Here is a 12,868-nt window from a genome sequence, read left to right as displayed (position 1 = left end):
GGGCCAAGAACACCCAAGCAAACAGTGACCTGATTACCACAAACTGATCAGAAACAAACAGGACCTTCCTCCCTCCACCTCCCCCAACCCCAAGTCACGGGGGAAAATAAGATCCATAAAGTGGGGGAGTGAAGGAGGAATTTTAAATTGTGCCAATTTTTATTTATGGTTTATGAGAAGAACTTAAGACAAGTTTAGACAGGAAAAGAAGGAAGGAAAAAGGGAAAGAAGAAAAAAAAAACATACAATTCCCGGTTCACACAAGATAGTAGATAAACAGCAACTACTATTAGCAGAATTCAATAATAAGTGAAGGCAAAACTGTCACTCAAATTTCAATATGCTGATATCTGGGGGAGGGGGTAGAAGGAGGAGAAGGCCTGGTGAGATAGGTGTTGCTGAAGGAGACTGGCTATTTATAGACTTTCCCTGGGGAACAGGCACCTCCCAGATCACAGGGGAGGGAGGCCAGCTTATCCTTCCTGAAATCTACTACAGGTCAGGCTGTAGGCTCCAGGGTGTACCAAATGTGGCTGATATAAAAAATAAAAATAATAAATGCAGGAGCACGTGTAGCCCAAATGCAAGGCTTAGTTCTCTGAGTTCCTGCCACCTCCTCCAGGAAGTCTTCCCAGATGGCACTGGACTTTAACAGTAGCATTCCCACCCATCCCCCACACCCAGGCCATACCTACCTTCTTTCTTACAGGCTCTGCTTTCCTCCCTGGGGTTTATCTCAGTGTGTAATTATGTACTCACTGGAGGAATTATTTGATAGACATCTTCCTTCCCCACCAGAACATGAGCCCCACCCAGTAGGATCAGCGCTTTGCTCACTCTTTTGTGTGTAGTCTGCAAGAGGGCCTGGCAAACAGGAGGATGGATCTGAGACACACAGAGAAGCTAATCATCCAGAGCAGCAGTACTCAAACTCCAGGGAGCCTCAGAACCCCCCGGCGGGGCTTGCTGAGTCTCAGATTGCTGGGACCCCGCCCAGAGTTTCTGATTCTGTAGTTCCAGGGTGGAACCTGAGATTCTGCATTTCTGGCAAGCTCCCAGGTGATGCTCACACTGTTGGTCCCCAGCCCACACTTGGAGGACATGTCATCAAAAGAAAGGATCAGCCAGGCACAGTGGCTCACGCCTGTAATCCCAACACTTTGGGAGGCTGCGGTGGACAGATCTCTTGAGCCCAGGAGTTCAAGACCAGCCTAGGCAACTTAGCAAAACCCCACCTGTTCAAAAATTAGCCAAGCATGGTTGTGTGCTTGTATTCCCAGCTATTCGGGAGGTGGGAGGATCACTTCAGCCCAGGAAGATTTGAGACTACAGTGAGCCATGATCGCGCCACTGCACTCCAGCCTGGATGGCAGAGTAAGACCCTATCAGGAAAGGAAAGGAAACGAAAGGAGAGGGGAGGGGAGGGGAGGGGAGAGGAGGGGAGGGGAAAGGAGGGGAAGAGAGGGGAAGAGAGGGAAATGGATGCTGGGCTTAATTCCTGGGTGATGGGATGATCTGTGCAGTATATCACCATGGCACATGTTTACCTATGTAACAAACCTGCACATCCTGCATGTGTACCCTGCACCCTGAAACTTAAAATAGAAGTTGCAAAAAAAAAGTAGGTGAGGGCCAGAGGAGTGGCTGGAGTAGAGGCTGAAAAAGAGAACCCCAAACAGCAAGAGCTCGCTGGTGTCTCCAGCCAGGGACCTGGCGATGGTGAGCCCACCAGGCCCGGCTCCACGTTCATGGCTTCGTGTGTCCATGGCAGCCTGCACTTTGCTCAGTCTCTGCTGCCGCCTTCTTGAGATTCTTAGTCATTTTTCAAGGAGGGGGCCGTTTTGCAGTAAGCCTGACAATCACGTAGTCGGTCCTGCCCCCACCACTGAGCGCTTTCTATGGACACAGCGCCTAGCACATGACCCAAGGTCAAAGCAAGACAGGGCTGGATTCTTAAAAACAAGATCATCTTGTGAACAAGGCATTGTGCAGAGGGTTTTAAACACCTTCCCTCACTTACTCTTTTTTGATTACTAACATTCACTGAGGGAGGCGTAGTGAGGGGAACTTTGTGGAATGCTTAGATCTGTTACCCAACACAGCTTCCACAAAAAGCCAGGGAGAGGAGGAACCTAGTAGTCAGAAGGGGAATCCAACACTGCCCTCCATTCTTGCACCCAACACCTCCACTTTCACACCAGGACACACGAATGTGGAGAGATTACACCTGCCTAAATCCATGTGGCCGGCGACGGATGGGCCCTGTCTGCCCTACACCAATGGCTCCTGGTTAAGAGTGGCCACTCAGACCAACACTCCTTCCCCTACACCCAGAGGCCCCAGATTCGGTCCAGCTGGAGAGGCAAAGACAGGGAGCGTCCTGAGAAGTGCATGGGGGTGAAATAAGCAGTTCTAGTTAGCCTGGGAGTCGGCGTCCTTGGTTTGGCTTAGGAAAGTCAGGTGCAGTGCCTGCCTGTGATCTCTTCCCCCTGCGTCTCTGGAATCGCAGATCTTGGGCCCTTCTCTTCCCTGTCTCTGTTTGCACTTGAGTTTCAAGGTGGGCCAAACAACACATGCTTTGCTGAGCTCTCTTCTCTCCAATAGGCCACAGGGAGGTCTTAGGGAAGGTCATAGGAATATGGCCCAGCTAGAGGGGCACCATGCCTGCATCTCCTGAGGACTTGGGGCAGACGGCAGAGGTGATAACCATTTCCAGAGGGGCGGCAGCCTCAAGACACAATTACACATTTTCTCCTGGTGGCCCACAGCTCCTCAAAGAAAAAAATAGCTTTCAAGTCAATTTCTACACAGAACATGGTGTTGGACTGGGTTGTCCAACCCCCCCCCCCACCATTCCCAGGCTGAAGCCCTAAACCCCACACCCCATATCCTCAGAAAGTGACTATATTTAGAGATGGGGCCTTTAAAGAGGTCATTACAGCTAAATGATGTCATTGGTGGGGCCTTAATCCAATACGACTGGTATCCAAGTAAAAGGAGATTAGGACACAGACATGCACAGAGGACAACCGTATGAAGACACGGGGAAGGCAGCCGTGTGCAAACCAAGAAGAGAGGCCTCCGGAGGAACCAACCCTGCTGGCACCTTGCTCTTGGAGTTCTGGCCTCCAGAACTGAGACAATGAATGAGCTGTGAGGAAGTGGAGTCTCCAGCAAGGGCAGCTGGCTGGACACCTTCGGGATTCACATTCATTGACAACAAAGATGCCTGTCCGGCCCACTCCACCTTCCAGGCAGGGAGAGGGAAGACAGGTGATTGGATTGAAAGCTCCCACCAGCTCCCACTTACCATATGATTTCCACTACTTCCTAAGACTTAGCACATGACTTCCACTACTACTAGGACTTAGCACACAACTTCCACTACTAAGACTTAGCACACGGCTTCCACTACTCGCTGAGACTTAGCACACGGCTTCCACTACTCGCTGAGACTTAGCACACGGCTTCCACTACTCGCTGAGACTTAGCACACGGCTTCCACTACTCGCTGAGACTTAGCACATGGCTTCCACTACTACTAGGACCTAGCACACAACTTCCACCACTAAGACTTAGCACACGGTTTCCACTACTCGCTGAGACTTAGCACATCACTTCCACTACTACTAGGCCTTAGCACACAACTTCCACTACTAAGACTTAGCACACAGCTTCTACTACTAAGACTTAGCACACGGCTTCCACTACTCGCTGAGACTTTGCACATGGCTTCCACTACTCGCTGAGACTTAGCACACGGCTTCCACTACTCACTGAGACTTAGCACATGGCTTCCACTACTCACTCAGTCTTAGCACACGACTTCCACTACTAAATTTCCCATGTTCTTATCACCATCATGTGAGATGCTTTAGAGACCAGAGGTGCTGGGATTATTAGCCTCTGAAACGTCCACAGATCCAGATTAACCCCATGACAATTCAGAAGAATCACTGACAGTCCACAGGGGAGGTATCGATTGGATGTTTCCTCTCCGACAAGAACCCTTCACCAGGGCCAGCCTCATGGGCATGAGGCCAGTGCAATTGCACAGAGATCCCAGTGCAGGACAGGTGTTGGCCTTGAGGCTTCATGCTCCACAGCTGCCATCTTGAAATGCGTAATCATTGGATCTGAATGTGTATGTGGAAATTTAGCCCCATGGGACGATGTATGCCCGGGGCTTGGCATCTCCCCTCCTCCACCCAGCGGCCATGACTGCCCTCCCCGATGGGGGATACCTGGCAGGGTCTACACAAGGGGTGTCCAATCTTTTGGCTTCCCTGGGCCACATTGGAAGAAGAATTCTCTTGGGCCACACATAAAATACACTAATACCAATGATAGCTGATGAGCTAAAAAAAAAAAAAAAAAAAAAAAAAATTGCCAAAAAAGTCTCATAATGTGTTAAGAAAGTTGATGAATTTGTGTTGGGCTGCATTCAAAGCTATCTTGGGCTGCAGGTTGAACACACTTGGTCTACACTCACCCAGTACTAATCCCTTGTTTGGTGGAGACCAATAATCTATAGCAAGTGGAACTCACCAGGACATTCGAGGGAGAGATCATAGAAGACAGAAGCAAGTGTCTTCCTGCTATTGGCAGTCTGCCCCACGAATTCTGTAGCCAGTCCTGCCCTCATGGCAACCTCATCGCCTCACCTGCCTTCCTTGAACCAGAGACCTTTCCTCCCTGCCCTTGGTCATTCCAAACTCCCCTGTGGAAGTTTCAAATGTGCTGACCCAAACTACTTATCTCTGTGTTGGGAAGCCCCAAGGGGTTGCAGGAGCCCCCAAATGGTCACGTACAGACCCCTGTCCCATCCACCTCTTTCTCCCACTGGCGTCCAAAGCTCTGGGCTGGCACCGCTCATACACTGCCACCCCTGGGGATCTGGATTCTTGCCTAATAATGCTGTTTACAGTACCACTCCCACCCAGCTACACCCACCCAGCTACACCCACCCAGCTACGCCCACCCAGCTACGCCCACCGAGCGCAGAAAGGCAACACAGACCTAAAAACCCACAATCCTTTCTCTCCCCTTCTTTTGTTCAGACTTCCTCTTTATTTTTCACATCTCCTTTTTTCCTGGCTACAAAATTAAACCATATTTTGTGGCTGGAAATTTGGAAAATGCACAAGATTACAAAGAAGAAAATTTGTCATCCCAAGATAAAAATACTGCTCAAAATGATCTTTTTCCAGATTGTATTCTCTGCACATTGTAAAAGTTTTTTTTTTTCCAAAAGAAATTACGACCACCTGTTTCCACTGAATGGTACATCATGCGGGGCAAAGATGGCAAAAGACTCGTGGAATCCACGTGGGTGAGCAGACAGCTGTCTAGTCCTTCTGTTTTTCTGTATGTATGACATTATTCTTTCTTTCTTTTTTTTTTTTTTGAGACAGAGTCTTGCTCTGTCACCCAGGCTGAAGTGCAGGGGCATGATCTTGGCTCACTGCAACATCTGCCTCCCCGATTCAAGTGATTCTTCTGCCTCAACCTCCCAAGTAGATGGGATTACAGGCACGTGCCACCACACCCGGCCAATTTTGTATTTTTAGTAGAGGCGAGGTTTCACCACGTTGGTCAGGCTGGTCTTGGACTCCTGACCTCAAGTGATCCACCCACCTGGGCCTCCCAAAGTGCTGGGATTACAGGCATGAGCCACTGCGCCAGGCCGTGTTTGACGTTTTTCATGTTAAAAACATTAGATAGAATCATAGCCGTCCACTGTGTCATTACATATGCTTCTACAGCATCTGTTTCAGTGTCTGTGAGAATTCTGCTATCTAGATATCCCAGTATATGTGTAAACAAACTTCTACTCATGGGCATTTTTTAATATTTTGAATATCTCATTTCATGTTTTAAAGTATTTGTTTTCATTGTATCTGATATGAGACAAGTCCTTTTTACCAGGCGTCTATATTAACCCTCAAACAGCCATCCAAATACCATCCTTCTCAAAATCTGACTTGGACAGGTTCATCTAAATACTCTATATGATTTTCGAAGTCCCTGAATAAGCTTTCTGCTAATTCCCTTTCTCTCCTTTTTGACAGATTATTAGGTGGGGTGGCAATAAAACCCAAACTCTTGGGTCTTTCATAACTTGTATTTCTTTGTCTCCGAAAGAGAAATAGCAGCTGAATGTCAACCCTTGAAGATATACCAGCTGACTGTGTTCTCATCCAGATGGCCTCTGCTTTAGGAGAAATACCAAATCTGCAAACAATTTGTGTGCACACAAATGAAAACCACAGGACCCCCCATCAGCTCCCAGTCCCACCCCTAATATGATGGCCACCAAGCAGCAACCATTTAACACACTGGAAGTTCCTTCTAGTTGGGACTCTAGGATTCTTTACCCTTATTTAAAAAAAGCTTGTGACATTTGGATTGGGGGCAGGGTTTCCGGGATGTCATCTTCAGACGTATTCTCAAGAGCCCTCAAGTTTTCTGAGAACTTATTAACCTTGAATGTGTGTTTCAATGACTGTCTGATCAACACAGACCTTTCGGGGTGGGGGGCAACTTACAACTAAGGACTGTGACATAACACCAGTGTGCATATTAGCACCCCTGACAACGATCACAGCACACACTGTAGCATCCCAGTGAAGGCTGACAGACACTGAAAGCTTCAATGGCTCAGAGAGAAAGGTTAGCAGGAGAATTGAGTCATCACACAGCGCACAATTGTGGATTCGGTGAGAAAACCCTAAGATACCTCAATATTGAGAAGTGTAGTCACGTCACAAGCAGGTGCCTTACATGAATCCAGTCTTTGTGCCTAGCAGCTGGCACAGTCAATGAGCACTAAGTGTAGTAGTAAATACAAATAGATACCAAATGAAGAAATATTCTTTCAACAACGCCCAACACTCACATTATCTTCAAGTGAACGAGCCAGTTCTACGGTTATCAGATGACAGCCTTAAAATTGGCATTCGCAGGCTGCTTGCTGGCAGTTGGACTTGAGTTTGAGTCTGATTATCCTAAACTAGCAAACAAAGTCCTGACAAATGTAAATGTCATTTTGTACATACACACATTAGCAGACATTCTTAGCATCAGTATTTTCAAAATCAAAAGTCCAAAAGAGTTTAAAGAACAGAACTCATGATGAATGAAAACACTAACAAAACTAGATAAGTAGTGAGCAGATGACATGTCAGATGTGGTTCTAGGATTTTTTTTAACGTGAATGACATCATTGAAGCAAATATTTCTTTCTACTATTCCAATGGGCAGCCTTTAAGGCAGTCCCCAGCCATCACTCCCTCCCAGTACCCATGGCCTGTGTAACCCCTTCCCTTTGAGTGTAGACTGGACCTAGACTTGCATCAAATGAATAGAATATGGCAGAAGTGATGAGACCTCATTTCAAAATGAGATTCAAAAAAGGCTTTGGTTTCCAGTCTCTTTTTTTGTTGTTGTTGTTGTTTTGAGATGGAGTCTCGCTCTGTCACCCAGGCTGGAGTGTAGCGGCGCAATCTTGGCTCACTGCAACTTCCACCTCCTGCATTCAAGCATTTCTTCTGCCTCAGCCTTCTGAGTAGCTGGGGTTACAGGCACCCACCACCACACCCAGCTAATTTTTTTATTTTTAGTAGAGACGGGGTTTTGCCATGCTGGCCAGGCTGGTCTGGAACTCCTGACCTCAGGTGATCCGCCTGCCTCGGCTTTCCAAAGTGCTGGGATTACAGGCGTGAGCCACCATGCCCAGCCTGATTGAGTTTTAATAGACATCACCAATATATCAAAATAAGGCTGTTCTATTTGTACTTTATGATTTTATTATAAATTTGACTTGATTTTTTTTTTTTTTTTTTTGAGAGGTAGTCTCACTCTGTCTTCCAGGCTGGAGTGCAGTGTCGTGATCTCAGCTCACTGCAACCTCCGCCTCCTGGGTTCAAAGGATTTTCCTGCCTCAGCCTCCCCAGTAGCTGGGATTACAGGTGCCTGCCACCACGCCTGGCTAATTTTTGTATTTTTAGTAGAGAGGGGTTTCACCATATTGGCCAGGTTGGTCTTGAACTCCTGAACAAGTGATCTGCCTGCCTCAGCCTCCCAAAGTGTTGGGAAAACAGAAGTGAGTCACCGCAACAGGCCTAAATTGAACCTGATTTTACAGTTGAGTTATAAGCAAACAGTTATGTTTATTACAAGTTTTATGCTTATACTTACTTGAAATCACACTTTTGTACAAATCATTTAAGACAACACTGGCCAGGTGCGGTGGCTCACGCCTGTAATCCCAGCACTTTGGGAGGCTGAGGCAGGCGGATCATGAGGTCAGGAGTTCGAGACCAGCCTGGCCAACATGGTGAAACCCCCATCTCTACTAAAAGTACAAAAATTAGCTGGGCGTGGTGGCGGGCGCCTGTAATCCCAGCTACTCGGGAAGCTGAGGCAGGAGAATCTGGGAGGCAGAGGTTGCAGTGAACCAAGATCATGCCATTGCACTCCAGCCTGGGTGACAGGGCGAGACACCGTCTCGAAAAAAAAAAACACTGTGGGGTTGCAGTACATTTCTTTAAGAAGCTGCCCACATGTTGCTAAATTCTGAGAAACACTAATGCTCTGTGAGTTTGGGCAAGCCTTGGGTTAAAGTTGTGTGTGCATGAGCCTCAGAATTCCCACACACATACTCTTTTCTGGTAACTGAGTGTAATCTCTTAAAAACACAAATCTGACTGTGCCTGTTTTATCACAGTTCTAATGTTTGGCCCATCTGGGAATAAATGAGTGACTGTCATGTCCTGACTTAAAACCCTTCAACGATCCCCCACTGCTCCAGGGATAAAGCCCACACTCTGACAAGGCTCCGTACGACCCTCCTCTGCAGCCTCATCCTACCAACCCCAACGCCTCTACCTCTTTTGTCTAGAACTCGCTGTCAACCCCTGCCCTTCATCCGGCTCACTCTTTGCCACTCCTATTCATCTTAAACATCATGTCTTTCTCCCAGCTCTGACACATTGGCATTAAACAGTGAACTCTGACCAGTTGCTGGGTGCCTGTCTCTGCCTCCTGGTTGGGATACCTGAGGGCAGGGAACTGGGCATCCTTATCAGCCCCAACTCCAGCTGGTAGCACTCACTTGACACACAGAGGGAGCCCCCTCCGTGAATCTAGGTTGAATGGATGGGTGGTCACTACATTCGTCTGTTGGGATCCAAGCCTCACCCTGGAGAGCCCAGAAGGATGAATCTGCTCACCAGCCAGGAAGGCAGTGGGCTGGGGCTATACCTGCCTCACTTAAGAGACGGGAGCCCTGAGGGGCAGAGACAGCTTCCCCCGGAGTTGGCGCTGAGTCACCTGGGAAGCAGGAATTTCTGGTCCAATCTCTTCCTTAACCTTAATGTTCAGGTCAGCAGTGAGAAGCTTTTTCTAGTAACTAAATTAAGGAGGCCTCTCAGAGACCTTTTTGTTGTTGTTTTGTTTTGAGACAGGGTCTCACTCTGTTGCCCAGGCTGGAGCACAGTGGCATGATCACAGCTCACTGCAGCCTTGACCTCCCAGGTGCAAGCAATCCTCCTGCTTCAGCTTGGTGAGTAGCTAGGACCACAGGTGCACACCACCATGCCTAATTGTTTGCAGAGATGGCATCTGGCTATGTTGCCCAGGCTGATCTTGAACTCTGGGGTTCAAGTGACCCTCCTGCCTCAGTCTTCCAAAGTGTGGGGATTACAGGCATGAGCCACTGTGCCCGGCTCAAACACCTTTCTTTCCATTCCTGGGAATGCTGAAATCCAGTCTCCAGTGCTTCTAACATGGGGTCGTCTCCAGTTCCCCTCTCAACCACCAGTCCTCTGTCTGGTCCTCTACTCTTTGATTCTCCAGTGCACCTAAGACCACTGGGTCTCAAATAAAGCATCTCCCGGTTTCTCAGCTGACCGTTGGCCTCCTTTATGAACTTTGTTTTGTACACATCTGTATCCTCAGCGCCTGGCAAAACTGGCTGTCAGGAAATGCTCACTGAGCAAACAAACGTGGCCCCACTAGGAGCCTCACGTCCTCATTGATCACATGGCGAGAGTAAAATTTACCTTGGAGGTAAGAGGCCCAAGAGAAGACACAGCAAGTTCTCAGTAACAATCACTGTTAGAACTGGGGTAACTGGTCAAAGTGGCTGGGGGAGGGGAGGGCTTAGAGGCCTCCTACAGGCATCCTGGATGTGGCATGTAATTAGTGCTCATAAAAGACGGTTCTATTGAGGAGTGAAAATGGAACCCCTAAATAAACTACTATGAAATAACGCAAAAAAAAAAAAAACAACAAAAAGACAATTCCAACTATTGTAGAAGTGATCACCTCAACACACATCGCCTCCTTTCCAAACCCTGGGAGAAAGGAGTTCCAGCGAGAGGACATGAGTATGACAGCAAAGGAGGTGTTCAGGTCTGAGCCAACTTGGCAGGAAGTGAGTGCCTCGCCCAGCCTCCCGGCCTCCCCACCTCCCTCCCTCCTCACACTTCCCATCGATCTTCATTGCCATTTCCTGGGTTTGCACATTTCCTGGGTTTGCACAAGGCTGCCTCTGGAGACAGCATGCCTTCTTTCTCAGCTGGCCTTTGGTGTCAGTGCTGGTATTACCCACCTCCTGGCGCTGCACACTGCCCATCATCATGCACCCAGGGCCTCAGGATGCTGCTGAGAGCACCCCGGTCCACAGCCAGGTGGGAGAGCACACTGACAGACCGGCTGAACACCTGTCAGAACTCTGAGAACTCTTCTGCAAAGCTTTGGAGGGACGAGTCCACCTGGCACAGAGATCAAACTCTCCCAGCATCTCCCTTGAGGTTACATCATCCATGCACCTGCATTCCTGGACATCCTATGAAACCTGATGGTAACCAACTACACATCAGGAGAGTTTGAAAAATACCTGGCCTGATGCAAAACTCAAAAGATGGAAAGGAAAAAACAGGAATGGCAACGTAGGAAAGGCAACCTGTGATGGCAAATAAACTTCAAACTCCTTTAGCAGAATGTATCACACAAGCAGAGAAATGGATCACAGCAAATTAATTGAACTCTATATCCTATCAATATTAACACGTCACTTCAGGAAAATTGAGATTGCTCAAAAACTGCTAGTTACGTGGTCCTGTGGCCTACCACCCTAACACCAGAATTCTTACATCAACAGGGATGTATAAAACACGATTTTTAAAAAGCACAAAACACTATTTTTAAAAAAGCACGAATACTTAATCTCACAAACAAAATGTTTTGACCATTAGTATTCTTTGGGAGAAAAAAATAAAATTTTAAGTCAAATATTTTTTCAGCTAATTTCTTTTTTTAATTAAAAGCTAAGTTTACCTTTGAAGTTTCCTTTCACTGGTCAAAAGGCCATCGCCAAGTCATATTTCTCATTAGCAACCCAGGGGACTCGTTCAGAAATGTTATTTTTGAATGACTGCTTAAGCGTAAATGAAAAAAAAAAAGTGCAACGACCCTCTGGCGTGCAGAGAAACGCTTCTGCAGAAATTCAGTGCCTCCCTGACCTTAAAGCATGCAAGGAGTTCCGTTTGCGAAGCTGAAAAGAAGGGTGTTGGGTCACCCTCAAGCCTGGCTTCACCCCTGGCTTCCAAGAATCCAAGGAACAGGAGGGGCTTTATTTGACAGCTTTGCCACTTCGTTCCCTCATGAACCGCCCTGCCCTGGCACCCTGCTGCTTTATCCCAGAGGGTCCCTGGAGGTTGCAAAGCAGGCATACAGCTCTGAGTGGCTTTCTAAAAGTACGTGACTGTAGGAAGTGAGGCTGGGAGGTCCCCCAGCTCCAGCTTTGCTTTCTATTATTGCTACAACATTTCAGCAATCTTTTGTTTTTTGCATCCCTCTTTTATTTTCTAATTTAAGTTTTAAAAATCCATAAAGCAGCCCAAGTCTGGAGACCCAGGAATTTTAATTCTCTGGAGTCAGAGAAACCTAGGTTAAGTTCCCAGCCAGGTCACTTCCTAGCTCCGTGCCCCTTAGGGAATATACTTAACCACTCTCGGCCTCAGTTTCTCAACCACAAAATGGGTTCACGTGAGGGTTCCATGCTGAGCTCTCCGCGCCAGAGCGCAGATGAGAGCGCGGTTGCTGTGAGGACGGCTTCTTTCCAGAGCCAGGGGAGGAGGGCGAGTTCGCGGATCGCAGCGCAAACGCGGGGTCTCGGGTCGGGGACGCTTACGACGGAGGGGATGGGGGGTCGGGTCGCACGCCCGGCGCGGAGTCGCCGGGACTCACCAAGGCTTCCTCTTCGTCCTTCTCCAGCGCCTGGTACTGGCGGCCCCCGCCCGAGAAGCCGAGTTTCTTCAGGAACTCGGAGACGCGTCCCTCGACCATGGTGAGCGGGCGCAGGCGTTGCCTGCGTCCCTAGGTCCCCGGCGAGGCCCGGGATGGCTGCGCGCGCCCAAGCCTCCTGGGCCAGACCCGGTTACCAGGTAGCTGTCTACCTGCCCGCGGCAGGTGAGGCCCCGCCCCTGGGGCGGGGCTGCGCACAGGGAGGTGCCGGTTCACCCGGCCCCGCCCCGCCAGCTCGCCTGGGACCCCAGGGGCCCTGGGGACAGCGCCGGCTGGCCATGGAAGGCCCAGGGAGAGGCTGCGTCGCCTCAGGGCTTGGGCTGTTTCCCAAACTTGCAGATCCTAAGAATCACCTGGAGTGGGGGAGGTGGAGGAGCAAATGCTGGTTTAAAATCCGGATTCCCAGACCCCTCCCTGCCCAGTCACGGTTTGGAGCCGCCGGGAGCTGGGTTTTTAACGAGCCCCAGGTGATCCTCTTGAGGAACCCAGGGTGGGCCGCTCTAAGGCGCCGGGAGCGAGGTGGCTGGAGCTCAGTCAGACTCACACCTGCGGCTGT

At 48.9% G+C, this 12,868-nt stretch overlaps 1 protein-coding gene across 2 annotated transcripts in view; it reads right to left on the bottom strand.

Moving 5' to 3' along the window:
* Positions 1–12,487, bottom strand: part of ATP2C2 (ATPase secretory pathway Ca2+ transporting 2) — a 97,400-nt gene extending 84,913 nt beyond the window's left edge. The window contains exon 1 of one of the 2 annotated variants that reach the window (XM_004058075.5): positions 12,256–12,487. In XM_004058075.5, coding sequence (XP_004058123.5) covers positions 12,256–12,354 — 99 coding nt within the window. In that variant the 5' untranslated portion in view covers positions 12,355–12,487. The remainder of the gene's footprint in view (positions 1–12,255) is intronic. The other variant, XM_063700371.1, reaches the window with a different exon arrangement.
* Positions 12,488–12,868: the final 381 nt, after the last annotated feature.

Source organism: Gorilla gorilla, chromosome 18 (assembly GCF_029281585.2).
Source record: "Gorilla gorilla gorilla isolate KB3781 chromosome 18, NHGRI_mGorGor1-v2.1_pri, whole genome shotgun sequence".
Classification (NCBI taxonomy): Eukaryota; Metazoa; Chordata; class Mammalia; order Primates; family Hominidae; genus Gorilla; species Gorilla gorilla.
This window is presented reverse-complemented; position numbering and strand designations above follow the sequence as displayed.